At 45.2% G+C, this 17,297-nt stretch overlaps 1 protein-coding gene across 1 annotated transcript; it reads left to right on the top strand.

The window, feature by feature from the left end:
* The first annotated feature begins 4,062 nt into the window (after positions 1–4,062).
* On the top strand, positions 4,063–12,235 carry LOC118638544 (zinc finger protein 883-like). The gene is given in 7 exon segments (XM_036274540.1): positions 4,063–4,206; positions 4,533–4,643; positions 4,829–4,997; positions 5,546–5,610; positions 5,835–5,926; positions 8,048–8,171; positions 9,743–12,235. Coding segments are annotated over 2 exon segments (2,025 nt in total). The 5' UTR covers positions 4,063–4,206; positions 4,533–4,643; positions 4,829–4,997; positions 5,546–5,610; positions 5,835–5,926; positions 8,048–8,050; the 3' UTR covers positions 11,647–12,235.
* The last annotated feature ends 5,062 nt before the right edge of the window (positions 12,236–17,297 follow it).

Here is a 17,297-nt window from a genome sequence, read left to right as displayed (position 1 = left end):
TTTTCTTATAGCAGCCTGAATGGACCAAGATAGATACAATTCACTTGAAAATCTTAGACTTATCTGAAGAACCACTTACCAAATGCTTTTTTCCTCCTATGATCACAGTCTTTGCCTGTGTGCAAAGGGGGCATCTTATCCCTGAGATAAACATTTAGTTATTGTTTGAGGTTGATATCAGAGATTCAAATAATTTTTCTGAAAAATTGCTAACTAGAGTGAAGGTATCAAGCTTTTCACTCCCTTTTCTGTAAAGGCTGTATTTTGAGGTAACCATACAGAAGATTGTGGAAAATTCTTTATATAGGATTTATAGCTAATAAATGCAGAAATTGCAATAGAAGTAGGAACCAAATGTTTCAACAGCTTATCAAATAATCAGTCACCCAAAGAGTTACATGCTGATATAACAGATAAATGATGCATTGTACCTGGCTGGGTGGCTCAGTTGGTTAGAGCATCTTCCCACACACTAAAAAGTTGTGGGTTTTATTAACTGGTCTGGGCACATACCAAGGTTGCAATTCCATCCCCACTCAGGGCATGTTTGGGAAGCAACCAATAGATGTTTCTCTCTCTCTCTCCCCGCCCCCCATCCCTAATAACATTAGGATCCAATCATGAAAGAGAGACACTCAGACATTAAAGTGGACTTATGTTATGTAGTCACAATTTCTCAGCACTGTGTGTAGATTATTATGGCCAAAGACTGAATCTGTACTTCAAACATATATGTATGGCAAGACTATTCACTGAAGTTAGGGATGTTGGAGTAGTAGGAAGATGGTGAAATTCTGTTACTCATGATGAGCTAAAGGTATATTTGAGACTCTTGAGTGAAGACATTGGATTGAGGAGATGAGGGAGCATTTGGAACAGACTTAGGATCTGAGTTGAAGCTCGACACAGACACTGACTGGCTGAGCAGCTGGAGCGATGACTAGAAGGGAGAGAACATGGCAGTGAAGCCAATTCATTCATTTGTTGGCTTCAGCTGCCTCTTCAGTCAGATGTACAGACAAGGTCAAAGATCATAATGGTACTTTTTTTTTTTTTTTATCCTCATCCGAGGACATTTTTTCGTTTTTTGTTCAGATAAAGTGGGAGGGAGAGAGAGGAGACAGAGAGAAACATCGACGTGAAAGGGACACATCGAGTGGCTGCCACCCGCACGACCCAACCAGGGCCGGGGACAAACTGCAACCGAGGTACGTGCCCTTAGCGGGAACCGAACCCGGGTCTCTCTGGACCGCAGGCTGATGCTCCAGCCGCTGAGCCAAACCAGCCAGGGCAATGGTACTTTTTTAAAAATAAATTTTTATTGATTTTTTAGAGAGAGAGGAAGGGAAGAGAAATAGAAATATCAATGTGAGAAACATCTATAGGCTGCCTCCTGCATGCCCCCTGCCGGGGCTCGAGCCTGAAATCTGGGCATGTGCTCTGACCAGGAATAGAACACTTAAACAGTGCTCAATCCACTGAGCCACACCGCCTGGACAATCACAATGGTATTTTGAGAACATAAAGGCCAGGGAGTTACAGTGCAAGGAAATGCCTTTGAGAATCTAATGGATAAAGAGGAGAATGAATAAATGAATGGAAAATGTGGAAAAGGGTGGGATGCAGAATCCAGTAGCGATAGTAATGTCAAGGGAGAAGAAATTGATTTTTCTTGAGTCAGGAAAACAGTCTACAAGAAAATGTATGATATTACTATTATTCATTATGATTAATATTATTACATGGCTATGTGGGAACATAGATGGGTACAGCCAATTTAGATCAGTTTTGCAATTTCTTAAATATGGAAACATTTACATAGTTTGAAGTATGGGCACAAGGAAAAACACATTCATATAAGGAGCATGCCCACTCAAATCTTCTCGTCGAGTGTACTTTCCTTCCTTTCTCCGATGCTCCGCGGGCCCTTCTTTTGACTCTGTAACTTGTTTCCTGAGCCTACACAGCCCAGCCGGCTCACTTCTACCACCTCTCTAGCTTTCTAAATAAACTTTCTCTTATAATTTGAAAAACAGACACACACACACACACACACACACACACACACACACACGAATTGTATGCCTTTGTCCAGCTTTATTTCTAACAGCAGTAAACTGGAAGCAACCCAAATGCCCATTAACAGAAAAATGAATGAACAAATAGTGGCATATCCATAGAGAAGAATACTAAACAATAAAAAGAATGACTATTCACATAAGCATCATTGATGAATCTCAAAATAATTATGCAGTGTGAACAATACAAGAAGAAAGAGTAAACACTTTGACTCAATTCATGTAAGCCCAGTCGGTATGGCTCAGTGGATTGAGCATTGTCCCATGGACTGAGAGGTCTGGGTTTGATCCCTAGTCTGGGCACCTGTTCAGGTTGTAGGTTCTGTCCCCAGGAGGGGGCATCAATACAAACATATTTTAAAACAAACAAACAAAAATTCATGTAAATTTTTAGACAATGTGCAATAAATTTTTTGTTGAAGATAGTAAATCGTGCCCTGGCTGGTATGGCTCAACAGTAAGAGTGTTGCCCGCAGAGCAGAGTCCTGGATTAGATTCCGACCAAGGGCATGTACCTCAGTTGCAGTTCCTCCTGGCCCCTGTTGGGGTTATGCGGGTGGCAACCAATCGATGTGTCTCTCTCAAATCAATGTCTCTCTCTCTCTCTCTCTCTCTCTCCCTCTCCCTCTCTCCCTCCACCTCTATCTGAAGATTAATGTAAAAAAAAAACCGCTGGCCAGTTTGGCTCAGCGGTTGGAGCATCGGCCTGTGGACCAGACAGTCCTAGGTTTGGTTCCCGCTAGGGGCACATACCAAAAAACAATATATATATATATCTCCTCGGGTGAGGATTAAAAAAAAAAAAGTAACTCTCTGGACACCTGTAGGCCCAGGAAGGACAAGAAGAAGTAATAAGAGGGCACAAGGTAAATCGTAGATATGTTCAATATGATTATGATGATTTCACGGTCTTATATGTCTGACAAAAATATTTTTTAAATTAAAAAAAAAATATTTTTCTTTATTGATTTTAGAGAGAAGAAGGGAGAAGGAGAGCACTGGCCGGTTTGGCTCAGCGGTTAGAGCGTCAGCCTGTGGTCCGGAGAGACCCGGGTTCGGTTCCCGCTAAGGGCATGTACCTTGGTTGCAGTTTGTCCCCAGCCCTGGTTGGGTCATGTGGGTGGCAGCCACTCGATGTGTCACTTTCACGTCGATGTTTCTCTCTCTCTCTCCCTCTCCCTCTATCTGAACAAAATATCGAAAAATGTCCTCAGGTGAGGATAAAAAAAAAAAAAAAGAAGGGAGAAGGAGAGAGAGACAGAAACATCGATGAGAGAAAACATTGATTGGCTGCCTCCTGCATGCCCCTCACTGGGGATTTGGCCTGCAACCTGTGCATGTGCCCTGACCAGGAATCAAACTGGTGACCTCTTGGTGCATGGGTCCATGTTCAACCACTGAGCCACCCCAGCCGGGGGCAACAAAATTTTCAAATTGTACACCTTAAATATCTATAGATTATTGCATGTGAATTATGCCTTAGTAAAGTTTCTAAAAACGTAGTTCAAAATAAAAAAATCTGGATGTCCCACGAGTTTTGGAAACCAGAAACTTTAACAACCCAATTCTAACTCCACTTATGCCTGGGGAACAGCAGCTGTGTATCAGTTTAGGCTATATTGACGAATAGGCAAAACCACAGCTTTGAACACCAGAACCTCCATTCTCTATCCACATTAATGGGTTGGTTCCCCTATTTATGTATTCATTAGCTGATTATTGTATGTGCCCTAACCGAGGATCTAACCCACAACCTTGCGCTTTCAGGATGATTCTCTAAACAAGTAAACCACAAGTCTGGTTACAGCAACATGTAACTCTAAACGCCCCGGCTCTGGCCCGGGAAACTACATTACCCAGAGGCCAACACGCGCGACGTAGGCAGGGTTAAGCCAATGAAAGGCCAGGGTGGCATTTCTGGCGCACGATCTCGGGGCGGGACTTCCGGGTACCTCTTCTTAGGATCCGCGGTGCCTCTCCCAGTTAATGTTAACCGAGTCAGAGGTCCCGAGCGCCAGATCCCGCCCGGGAAGCGCCAGAGGGGTCGTCCTCGCTGTGCAGAGACCGGTTCGAGGCTTGGCGAGCGGCAACTGTTGGGGATCGCGGCCTCCGAGCAGAGTCGGCTGAGGTGAGAGCGCGTCCCCCGGCCTCCCCGCCCCCCTTCCCCCTGCCCCTTCCCCCGGCCTCCCCGCCCCGAGCCCTGCAGCCGGGGCGCGGGCGCCGCTCACGTCCTGCAGCCCAGGCCCGGCGTGCGGACCGTGAGGCGCCCGTGGGTGGCACATGCCGGGGTGGGGGAGGATGACCGGCTGAGGACCCCCGTGTAAGGTCGTGGACGGGCGGCTGGGGACGAGAGGAGAGGATTCGGGAGACACGCGCCCCGTTTTCTGTCTAAAGGCATCGGAGGAGAAAGTGAACCGAAGTTTTATGCCTGAGGTGTTTTACTTTCATTCTCAGGACCCTGGGGACCTCGCAGGGTTGTGAACAAAAGAGGAACAACTGCCTGAAGTTTTCCCAAAGCTGCTCAGAGGAGACTGGAAGGGAGAGCAGCGCCGTTGGGGACAGGAGGTGAGGGCCTGTGAAAGACAACGTCGCTAGCAAGAGTTTGTGCCCTGAGGCTGAGGCCTTGAGGCAGTGCAGGCATCTCGAGGTCACCTGGGGGGTGGGGGGCTGGGCAAGGCCAGGGAGCGGCCTGAGCCCGGGGACCCTGGCGGTGGTTGCCAGGCTCTCAACAGACCTTTGTCTTTCCACAGATTCCTGCACCTGCAGAATCGCTCAGAGTACTGGCCTGTGGAGCTCATTTGAGGGCTTCACACTCTTAATGGTCTCTGAGATAGTGCTGTCCTGGGACTGTTGTATAACTCTTCCAGCCCTTGGACCTGGGACTTGGAACAGACACCAAGCTCAGAATCCTAAGTCCAGGTATAGGGTTATGCAAAGTGGTTCCTGTTTTTGGCCTCCAGTAGAATGAGATGAGGGAGGTCCACTCTGGGATAGGTGTCAGAATGTGCAAAGCCTTGGAGGGGAGGTTGAACTGGCTCAGGGACCTGCAGATAGCCTTTCTTTTTTTTTTTATCCTCATCCGAGGACATTTTTCCATTTTTTGTACGGACAGAGTGGGAGGGAGAGAGAGAGGGAAACATCGATGTGAAAGGGACACATCGAGTGGCTGCCACCCGCGTGACCAACCAGGGCCGGGGACAAACTGCAACTGAGGCATGTGCCGTTAGCGGGAACCGAACCCGGGTCTCTCGGGACCGCAGGCGGAAGCTCTAACCGCTGAGCCAAACTGGCCAGGGCCAGATAGCCTTTCTTCCTCATGGAAACTGGGAACATTGGGACAGGATTCAGGTCTAGAGTATCTTGTGACAAGTTGGGTGTCTTCTGTAGGAGAGGGGAGCAATGGGAGATTAGGAGCAGTGGAGGCAGATGATCTGACCCAGGTCTCATTTGTCTCCCTGTCGCTACAGCATGAACAGTATGGTGTGAGGGAGCTGGTAGAAAGACTAAGGAGGAGGCTGCTGTGATCTTCTGGGTGAGTGTGATGGTAACTGGATCAGGTGACCTTGGATGTGGGAGAGGCAGTTGGATTCTAAATCGGGTTTCTAGGTGTGGTTGTCTGGATGTTTTATTTTCATTTTTATTTTATTTTAGAGAGGGAGGAAAGGAGAAAGAGACACAGAGAGAGAGAGAGAGATGTTGATTCGTTGTTTACTTATTTATGCACTCAATGATTGTTTCTTGTATGTGCCCTGACAGGAGATCGAACCCATAACCTTGGCGTATTGCCAGCAGAGCAGCCCGGCCAGTGTGTCTCCTGGATTTCTAATTTGAAGGTTGAATAGACAGAGGTAAGAGTCAGGGAATCACATGAAGGTTTGGTTTTACTAGCTGACAATATGGAAACACCATCAACTGAGATGGGGAAATCCATAGCAGTAAGAGTAATGTTCATTGGGGAATCTCAGGAGTTTTATATTTAAAGGTATAAATGTTAAAGGTATGAGATGTTTCAGAGAGCAGTTCATGGAAGTCTGGACTTTAGGATAGAGACTTCTCCAAAGAGTAGTGGAGAGTACATGGAACAGAGAGGAGCTGTAGATCACTTTATTTATTTATTTTTATTCCTCACCCAAGGATACTTTTCTGTTTATCATCAGATAGAGTGGGAAGAAGGGACAGAGAGAGAGACAGAGAGAAACATTGATGTGATAGAGTCACATCGACTGGCTGCACCCCGCACGACCCGACCAGGATCAGGGACGGACAGCAACTGAGGTACGTGCCCTTGACCAGAATCAAACCTGCAACTCATTGGTCCACAGGCCAATGCTCTAACTGCCGAGCCAAACCTGCCAGGGCTGTAGATCACTTTAATATGGAGAATCTTTGTCAGGATGATAATGGTAGGAGTAGCTCAGGAAGAGGGTGGGCCTGAAGAGTGGGTTTCCTGTTGGGACCCCTGGTTGTGGGAAGTGAGTGTCACAACACAGGTTACAGACAGAAGTGATCGTTTAGAGGGTGGGGAGCAGATTATGGTTTGGCAAGTGGCCAAGGCCTTCAAGGGGTGAGTGGACGTGAGACACATTAAAAGAGGAATCCGCAGAAGATGACAGTGTGGCAGGTTCATATTCACTGTTCTAAACACTCATCAGGATTTTGTTGTGACCCCTGGTGTGGCAGTCAGTCAGGTGGTTTAGCTTAGTGTCATCTGGGAGACTCATTGAGCATATGGTGGCAGCCACTGGATTTGGGCCTTTGTGTGGGGTTGAGGTGGAGAGACGACAGCTGCTACTGGTGGAGGGACAGCGCCAGTGGAGAAGGGCTGTGGACATCTGAGACCTGACGTGGTTCTCCATAGGTGAGGTCAAAACAAGGGACAGTCGGAGGGAGGCCTTTATGCCAGAGTCTGGGTAGTACTTGATCCTGTTTGAATTGACCAAGCGTTGTCTGGACCACATATGCTGAGTAACGAGTAGAGAGGACGAGGAGGTGACGGTGTGGGGCAGGAGGAGGCTGGGCTGTGGGAGTGCAGGTGTGAGGGGTGTGGCAGGAAGAGTGTTGAGTGCTTGGAGAGGGACTGAATTCATGGCTCCAGGTCCCTGGCTTAGAAGTTAGGAGTGAATTGATTGTGAGCCCATGTCTGGTGGTGTCTAGAGGAAACAATATTTGGAACCCCGGGGGAGTTGCATGAAAATAGGGGGTGTTGTGTTCCTACCTGCCAGGTCCAGAGTTTAGGTGCCATTTATGTGCCCACCTGCATATTGTTCTTGAGGGCTGATAGAGTGATCAATAGGACCTCGATGAGATAGCAGACGTCAGTGCCACCCGGGCTCAATAATCTTTACTGGCATGGGAAAGGAAGAAGGGTAAGTAGGGAGGTGGTGAAGCTAGAATCCTGGGAAAGATACTGTTCACAAATGAAATTGTCCTTGTCAAGGCATGTTTGTGTTGCTTTTCAAGTTGTGTTCTGGGCATGTAGCTGTGTAAGAGTCATGTGGTTCAAAGAATTATGTGCAGAGGGTAGTGTAAATGGATGTCCTCAGTGCCCTGGGATTGGAGTCCTAAGGGTGAAGGGTGATGACACCTGTTTTGTGTCTTGGAGGAATGATGTGGGGGATCACAGGGTATTGCTTGACAAGAACAGTGTTTTATCACTCACACCCTCTCTAGAGCCAACTTCTCTCCCTGTACTATGTTTGAGACACCCACCGTGTTAACAAGAGGCATTGTAGCCTACGTGCCAGGCCCAGAGCTCAGGTATCATCTGTCTGTTCATCTGCTTATTGTTGTGGGAAGACATAGTATCAATGGGAATATAAGGAGGGAGTGAGTTTGATAGCACCAAAGTCTCGAATCTTCTCTGAGGTGGGGAGTAGATGGAGCAGATGGATGTGGAGGGTGGGGGTATGAGGAATGTAAAATCATAGGAGAGAAACTGATCATGGAATGAACTCTCTCCATTGTGACAGGATATGAACTTTGAGGACGTGACCATTGTCTTCTCCCAGGAGGAGTGGGGGCTCCTTGATGAGGATCAGAGACTTCTGTACTGCGATGTGATGCTGGAAATCTTTGCACTTGTAGCGTCCGTGGGTAAGACCTTCACATCCCTCCTAGTCTCCTGAGGTGGTGTTCTGCCTTCTCTTTTTTCTCCTGAGGTAGCTTTGCCTTTCCACAGCCAGACCACAGGCCTTTGCTAATCGTCCTCACTTTCTTGTCATATGTAATGTGACTAGCAGTGCTGAGTTGTGAGGAGTACCCTGAGTCAGGGACTCCCCAAGCATCCTAACACCTGCTGCCTGAAAAAGTCCAGGAAGCGTCTGGGAGTCAGGAGTCTCGGAGACAGCATAATGCATTCCACCTCTTCACCCTCTCCCTTGCAGGGTGGCTGTGTCCAGATCCATGGCTTCCACTCTGCCCCCTTCCTCTAGCTAAGCTGAAGGTTTTTGTGACTGTCTGTGCCAGGCCATGGTCATTACTTACATGAACCATGGACTGTAGTTGTAAGATCTCTTTTCCAGTGTTTGTAATGCTGTCTCCCCTGAATACCACCGTGTGCCGAGCTGCTCTGGGCAGTGCTGGCTGCTCACCTCTGTTGTCTTTCCCTTTTTTTTTTTATCCTCACCCGAGGACATTTTTCCATTTTTTGTTCAGATAGAGTGGGAAGGAGAGAGAGGAAGAGAGAGAGAGAGAGACATCGATGTGAAAGGGACACATTGAGTGGCTGCCTCCCGCAGGGCCCAACCAGGGCCAGGGACAAACCGCAACCAAGGTACGTGCCCTTAGCAGAAATCGAACCCGGGTCTCTCTGGACCACAGGCCGATACTCTAACTGCTGAGCCAGACTGGCCAGGGCGCTTTGTTGTCTTTCATTAAGGCCTGAATCATTCAGGATCTGAGTAGTTGTACAATAGAAGGTGCAGGGTGAACCCAGTTTTTTTCCACAGGGTGGACATGGCAAGATGGTCTCAGAGGAGGCCTGGCCCTGGTGAGTGGCAACTGGGACATGACATAACATAAGGCTTTGTTCAGATCATGCCAGAATCCTGCCCTGTGTCCAGTAGTGTGTTGGAGCCAGTTCCACTGCCTATGAAACATTTCTACCTTTTCTTCCTCATACTTGACGCTTTGCTGACCTATCATTTCATCTGTGACTTCCCAGTTCCTGGCTACCTTCCCTTTGTACCTCCGTGAATCAGCTGTTTTTCTTTTCTTTCTGCACTGCTCCCTCTGCAGCATCCTCCACCATCAACCTGCTCATGTGTTATGAGGTGTACATACAGCCTTAAGTAGTGTGCGGACACCAGCTACTCATTTATTGAGTTTTCCTGGGAGAAAATCCTAACCAACCTTCTCCACAGCTTGCCCATGGCACCAGCAGACAAGCGCTGCTAAACATTGTTAGCAGAAGCATGAGTTGGAGATCCGGCTTCTGTTCATGTGGTGCATGTTTTCTTTTTGTCCTTTTTCTGGTGACATCTCTCCGATTAGTGATCTTCAGAGGCCCAGTGCTGCACAGCAGCCCCTTATTCAACCTGCCTCCAGGTCTCTTATTTCATATAATCTCATGAAACTAATGTATTATGTCTGACAAACTGTTGTAATGGGACTTCCCACTCCCACTAAAGTCAACATCTATGTCCTCAGCATTTCTCTGCTTTCAGGTTGTTGCCATAAATTGGAACACGAGGAGGCCCCTTCTGAGCTGAGTGTATCTGTAGAAGGAGAGTCACAGGTCAGGGCTTCTAAGACAGCTCCAGCAACCCAGAAGACCCATCCCTGTGAGCAGTGTGTCTCAGTCTTGAAAGCTACTTTGCTCTTGACTGAGTTACAAGCAGCAAACATTGAGCAGAAAGCATTCTTCAGAGACGTATGTGTGAGAGGCTGCTGTTTCAGTGCAAACATTCACCAGCAACAGGGAGATGTCAGTGGAGAGAAGCCCTGGGAAGGAGATATGGACAGGGCCTCGTCTCTGACTGGGAGCAGCTTCTTCGTATCAGGGGCATCTTTCACCTGTATGGAGGTTGGGAAGGGCTTCCCAGGCATTTCAGTCCATTTCCAGCAGGAGACCTTGTCTAACAGTGTAGAGCCACACAGGGGCACTGAGAGGGGGCAGGCCATTCACAGTGGGAAAAGTCATCATGAGTGGGGTGAATGTGAAAAAGCTGCCCGTCACAACCAGAAACATGCTCAGTGTCATGCTGTCTACACTAAAGAACGGCTTTATGAGTGTAGCAAATGTGGGAAGGCCTTTAGACAAATCTTTAACCTCATTGGACATATGGGAGTTCACAGTGGAGAAAAGCCATGTGAGTACAGTGTTCGTAGAAAATGCTTTACTTACAAATCTGTCCTCATTCAATATCTGAGAGTTGACACTGGAGAAAAGCCTTATGAGTGTAGTGATTGTGGAAAGTCCTTCAGACATAGCTCCAAGCTCACTGAACACCACAGAGGTCACACTGGTGAAAAGCCATATCAGTGTAGTAAATGTGGGAAATCTTTTAGACGCAAAGATCACCTCCTTAAACACGAGAGAGTTCACACTGGAGAAAAGCCTTATAAGTGCAGTGAATGTGGGAAAACCTTTAGACAAAAGTATAACCTCCTTCAACACCAGAGAGTTCACACTGGAGAAAAGCCATATGAGTGTCGTGATTGTGGGAAGTCCTTCAGCCAAAACTCTAGCCTCACTGAACACCAGAGATGTCACACTGGAGAAAAGCCGTATGAGTGCAGTATTTGTGGGAAATGCTTTAGACAGCGTAGCAGTCTTAGTCAACACCGTCGAGTTCATTCTGCAAAAAATCCTTTTGAGTGTGGTGAATGTGGGAAATCTTATAGTGATACTTCTGGCCTCATTCGTCACCAGAGAGTTCATACTGGAGAAATGCCATATGAATGTAGTGACTGTGGGAAATGCTTTAGCTATAAATATAGACTCATTCAACACCAGAGAATTCACACTGGAGAGAAGCCTTATGAATGTAGTTATTGTGGAAAGTCCTTCAGACAAAGCTCTCAGCTCATTAAACACCACAAAGGTCACACTGGTGAAAGGCCTTATGAGTGTAGTAAGTGTGCGAAATCTTTTAGACGCAAAGAACACCTCCTTAAACACGAGAGGGTTCACACTGGAGAAAAGCCTTATGAGTGTAGCGATTGTGGGAAGTCCTTTATCACAAACTCTGTCCTCATTGAACACCAGAGATGTCACACTGGAGAAAAGCCCTATGAGTGCACAGAGTGTGGTAAGTTTTTTACACGGAGCTCTACCCTTTTCCGACACCACAGACTTCACACTGGAGAAATGCCTTATCAGTGTAGTGATTGTGGGAAATTTTTTAGACAAAGTTCCAACCTTATTCAACACCGGCGAGTTCATTCTGGAGAAAAGCATTTTGAATGTAGCAAATGTGGAAAATCCTTTAGCCATGCTTCTGGCCTTGTTAAACAACAGACAGTTCATGCCCTGGAAAGACCTGAGTGTAGTGAATGTAGGAAATCTTTTAGCCTCAAATCTAACCTCCTTAGACACTGAAGTGTTCACACTGGAGAAAAGCCTTAAATGTGCTGGGAATGTTTTATTTCCTCACTTAATATAACAACACTGGAGGAGACTATGAGAGCCGTAATTTAAATTTCTTTTAGTGGAACATACACTGTGCAAGATTCCTCATAACTTTCAGGTACATGCGAGGCTATAAGGAGCTGCATTGCATTTGCTAACCTGCCCAGGGCTATTACTAGACCGATGTCACATTTTGTGGCTGGGGCCATTTTACATCTACCACCTGGCTCTGCTGCACAGTTACAACCCCTAGATGCTCAGGGAGGCTGACCTCTGAGTTCTCCCTTTTGCTTGAGGAAAGTATGAATACTCTGACCACTTGGCAGGATCTTCATTCCTTCCTTTCTAACTAGGGAACAACCAGAGCCAGTGATGGTCCAGAGGACCCAACCTAAGCAAACAAGGACAACCTCATTCAGGGACATTGTGTTGTTTTCACATTATGCTGTGATGACTTTTTACAGCTTCTAATTCACCAACCTGGAAACTGCTTGCTGTACATTGCTCTGGTTTATGACTTTTGGTTGTTGTTGTTAATCCTCACCGAGGATATTTTTCCATTGATTTTTAGAGAAAGTGGAAAGGATGGAGGAAAGTAGGGAGAGAGAGAGAGAGACGCTGATTGGTTGCCTCTCACATGATCCTGACCTGGGCCAGGGATTGAACCCGTAACCCAGGTAAATGTCCTTGACTAGGAATAGAACCCGAGACCCTTCAGTCTGTCTGTGGGCCAATGCTCCAGCCACTGAGCACACCAGCAGGGTGTTTTATGATATTTATGTAAAGGTGATTTTGCTTTGTACCTTTAATTTTGGTGGTTCTATTCACTGTGCACGATGATTTGAAAGCAGAATTGCAATCTGTGAGCATGTAGGGCTGAACAGATTTTGTTGGGATCCCAAACTTTCTATGCTTCAGAAGGGACGGTAGGATGGCAGAAGATGGCCGGTTTTTAACATTGCCATGTTTTGCATTGCTGCACAAAGACTTCAGTGTAAGACTGCATGGCTCTGTGCTTCTAATTTGCTGCCTGGTGGCACATTACTGGGGAGGTCATAGGTCACGTTGAAGAGAAGGCCTTTTTGGCTTCTTTGAACAATATGAATTTTATTGCCTTGTTCACAGTACATATTACATAATTCTCAGTAATGTTGAGGGTTCCTCTGCCCCAGGTCCTGCAAAGGAGCCATGTGCCATGATGCACGAAATTTCATAGGCTGGTGTCATTTGTTGTAAGACTCTGAAGGTTATGTGGAACCGCACTCAGTACAGAAACACTGTACTAATAGTGAGTGTACTGCAGTAAATTAGGTGGAAGGTGCCTCTTCTGAACGTTTATCCACAAATGTTCCAGGGACTGTGGCTTTGTGTGCTCTGTGGTTACAGACAATCTCAGGACCTCCATAACTATTTCCTGTGGCTGAGGTCACTGGCAGAGAAAATAATCTTAATGGGTTTTGTGGATTCCCCTGGCCTCTTTGGGGTGTTCATCCCAAGGCCATTGCTCTACAGACAAGAAAACAAAGCTAGAGAGAAGGATGGTCCTATAGTTGGTCCCAGGGTATATCTTTAAAAAAAATTTTTTTTCCTTTATTGATTTTAGAGAGAGAGGAAGTGAGAGGGAGAGAGAGATAGAAACATCAATGAGAGAGAACCTAGATTGGCCACCTCCTGCATGCCCCTCACTGGGGATCGAGCCCACAACCTGGGCATGTGTCCTGACCGGGAACTGAACCAGCGAATCCTTGGTGCATGGGTCAACGCTCCACCACTGAGCCACACTGGCCGGACCCAGGCTATAACTTTTGTGACTCAGTCAGCATTCCTGTTGATTCAGATGGCTGTAGACCTCACTGCTTGTCAGTATTTGTTGCCACTGAGCAAGATTGCACCTCCCTGGACATGAGAAGAAATATAGTAGAGTCCATATAGGCTTGCCTACATAATTATTTAAGAAAAGAGGGATATCTAGGTCTTTATTTGGAACCAGTTTTTAAAGCTTTAGGTATATGTATAATTGACATTTAACAAAGTTTACTTATCTAATGTGTACTATTTGATGAGCTTTGACATACAGGAATAAACCTACCTGTCACTTATATACAATGTTGGGTAAAAATAGTGTTACAGTTAGGAGTACACAAAACAGTTTATTCTTATACTATTTTTTATCATTGCATTCTTTTTCATACAAACAACTCTAAACCTACTTTTTTTTATCCTCACCTGAGGACATATTTTTTTGCATTTATCTTCAGATAGAGCGGTAGGGAGAGAGGGAGGAAGAGAGAGAAACATCAATGTGAGAGAGACACATTGACTGGCTGCCACCCACAGGACCCCATCTGGGGCCGGGGACAAACCACAGCCAAGGTACATGACCTTAGTGGAAACCAAACCTGGGACTCTGGTCCATGGGCCGACGCTCTAACAGCAGAGCCAAACTGGCCAGGGCTGTAAACCTACTTTTGCCCCAACATATATTTGCCTCCTGCTCTTATATAATCTCTCTCCCTGCCTTTCCTAGACCTCCTGAAAGTCGCTGATTTATCTACCTTTCCCATAGATTAGTTTATATTTTCTATAATTTAAGTTGGTTGAGCATTTTCCTGTGCACTGCAAGGTTGCCAGTTCGATTCACAGGGCACATACCTGGGTTGTGGGTTCTGTCCTGGATTGGGGCATGTATGGGAAGCAACCAACCCAAAGATTTTTCTCACATGATGTTTATTTTTCTGTTGTTCTCTCTCTCTCTCCCTTCCTCTCTCTTAGGATATCTTTGGGGAGGATTAAAAAAAAATACTTGTTTCCTTCATGCTGCACAGTAATTTTGGCATTCAACAGTGATACATATGTGCATAGTTAATTCTTTTTATTGTTGAGTCCTATACTGTTCTGTGGATTACTGCTTTGTTTATCTATTCATCTGTGTATGCTTTGGGGTATTACAAATAAACCTGCAGTGAATATTTGAATTCAGTTTTTATATACATATGTTTTGTTTCTCAAACTCTTACATTGTAGGTCAGTGTTTTACATTTTAAGAAATGCAGAACTATGATCTAAAATGGTCATTCCTGCCCTGGCTGGTTTTGCTCAGCAGTTAGAGCATTGGCCTACAGACCAATGATTCGCAGGTTTGATTCCAGTCAAAGGCATTTACCTCGGTCGCAGTTCATCCCCAGCCCTGGTCGGGGTTGTGCAGGAGGCAACCAGTTGATGTGTCTCTCCCACATTGATGTCTTTCTCTCTCTCTCTCTCTCCCCCCCTCTCCCACTCTATCTGATGATAAATAGAAAAATATCCTCAGGTGAGGATTAAAAAAAAATAATAATAAAACGGTCATTCCCTTTTTCTTCCCACCCACGCACAGTAATGAAAATTCCAGTTCTTCTGCAACTCTGCCAGCACTTGCTATGGTTCATCTTTGTAAATATTAGCCCTGGAAATCAGTGTAGTGGTAACTGTCTTTTATTTTAATTCCATTTCCTTAAGAATTCACAATGGTGAGCATTTTTTCATGCAATTATTTACATTGTCTTTATCACCTTTGGTAAAATGTCTACTCAAAATATTTTGCCTATTTTCTTTTTATGAATCTTTTTTTTTTTTAATCCTCACCTGAGGACATTTTTCCATTTTTCTGTTCAAACAGAGTGGGAGGGAGAGAGAAGAAGAGAGAGAGAGGGGAAGAGAGAGAGAGAGAGAGAAACATCGACATGAAAGGGACATATCAAGTGGTTGCCACCCGCACGACACAACCAGGGCCGGGGACAAACTGCAACCGAGGTACATGCCCCTAGTGGGAACCGAACCCGGGCCTCTTGGGACTACAGGCCAATGCTCTAACCATTGAACCAAACTGGCCAGGGCATGAATCTTTTTTTTTAAATTCTCATCCAAGGATATTTTTTCCTTTATTTTCAGGCAGAGAGGGAGGAGGGGAGAGAGAGAGAGAGAGAAACATCAATTTGAGAGAGATACATCAATTGCCTCCCGCACAACCCTGACCAGGGCTGGGGACCATGACCAGAATTGAACCCACAACTCTTTGGTCCACAGGCCCACGCTCTAACTGCTGAGCCTAACCAGCCAGGGCTCTTTTCATGAATTTTTTATTTTAACCAATAGGAAAATAGTGCAGCAACAAAGACATATGTTGGAATTTTACTCATTCCTCAGTGACATGAGTTACTTTGTTTACATATGGAACACTTACTTTTTTAATACTTGAAAGAAAATTGTTTTTTTTCCTTCAATTTTTGGTCCTATATACAATTTATTTATTAAATATTTTTTCTTTATTAATTTTAGAGAGGAAGGGAGAGGGAGAGAGAGATAGAAACATTGATGAGAGAGAACATCAATTGGCCACCTTCAGCCTGGCCCTGACTGGGGATTCGGCCAACCACCTGGGCATGTACCCTGACCTGGAATCGAACCGGCGACCTCCTGGTGCATGGGTTGACGTTCAACCACTGAGCCACACCGGCTGGGCCTATATATAATTTAAAGCTCACTTGTACCATACATGTATAAGATGAATCTGTCTTGTGAACTTACTCCACCACTTTCTTTAAGTCTATATATTCCATAATACTTTAAGTCAAGTCTAGGTTTTAATCTTTGTCAATTTTCTTGCTGTAAATACTCTCATTATCATCAGCTTCAAAGTACCAGAATGATGTCACAGAACATGGAGATGGGAAGATGTTCCAGTAGCACACTATTATATTTTATTTCCAATGTACTGATACAGTAGCAACAAATAACCTCAAGAGCATTGATGATAGAACAGCGAAATGACTGAGAAGTGGCAAGTTTTAAACCTTTATTTTACACTTTAAGTATAATTGATTTAAAACCTACTTTTTCCATACATGCTTACATCCCTGAAATCAAGTTTCTCCTGCTTTTTTCATTACTTCCTTTTTGGCATATAAAATTACTGATGCAGGTACATAGTCTACCTTTGTAATGGCTTATATCAAATATATCCACGAACAGAAATCACTTATGAAACCCAATGAATCCTATCCTAGCCCTCCATCATTATCTGTCATCCTGGTGGTTCTTGTATCTATCTATCCCCAGGGATATTAGTGGTTATTTTATTTAAAATCCCAGATCTAATGCCTTTCTAAAATGTAAGGACTCTGATAACCTGGGTACATACAAATATTTTTATTATTATTATTATTTTTTTTTTTAATCCTCACCTGAGGACATTTTTGCACTTATCTTCAGATACAGCAGGAGGGAGAAAGGGTCGAAGAGAGAGAGAAACATCTCGATGGAGAGAGTCACATCAAGTGGTCGCCACCCACACTAACCCAACTGGAGCCTGGGACAAACTGCAACTGAGGTACATGCCCTTAGCAGGAACCAAACCTGGGCCTCTCTGGTCCGCGGGCCAATGCTCTAACCGCTGAGCAAAACTGGCCAGGGCCACACAAATATTTAAAAAATATAAGTATGTTAGTGCTGAATTGTATTCATTAGTTATTTAAGGCAAATTGCAATCAGGATACAAAATACATTTGTATGGCTTTATTAGGTGTGTCTTTTAACTTTATTCACTGAAAACTCTGCTCACTGAAAAAATTGTTTATTGAGGTATTAATGTTTTATATAGTTGGTTCAATATT

Source organism: Molossus molossus, unplaced genomic scaffold (assembly GCF_014108415.1).
Source record: "Molossus molossus isolate mMolMol1 unplaced genomic scaffold, mMolMol1.p scaffold_m16_p_21, whole genome shotgun sequence".
Lineage (NCBI taxonomy): Eukaryota > Metazoa > Chordata > Mammalia > Chiroptera > Molossidae > Molossus > Molossus molossus.
The sequence above is the reverse complement of the archived record's forward strand: the minus strand, read 5'-3'. Positions and strand labels throughout refer to the sequence as shown.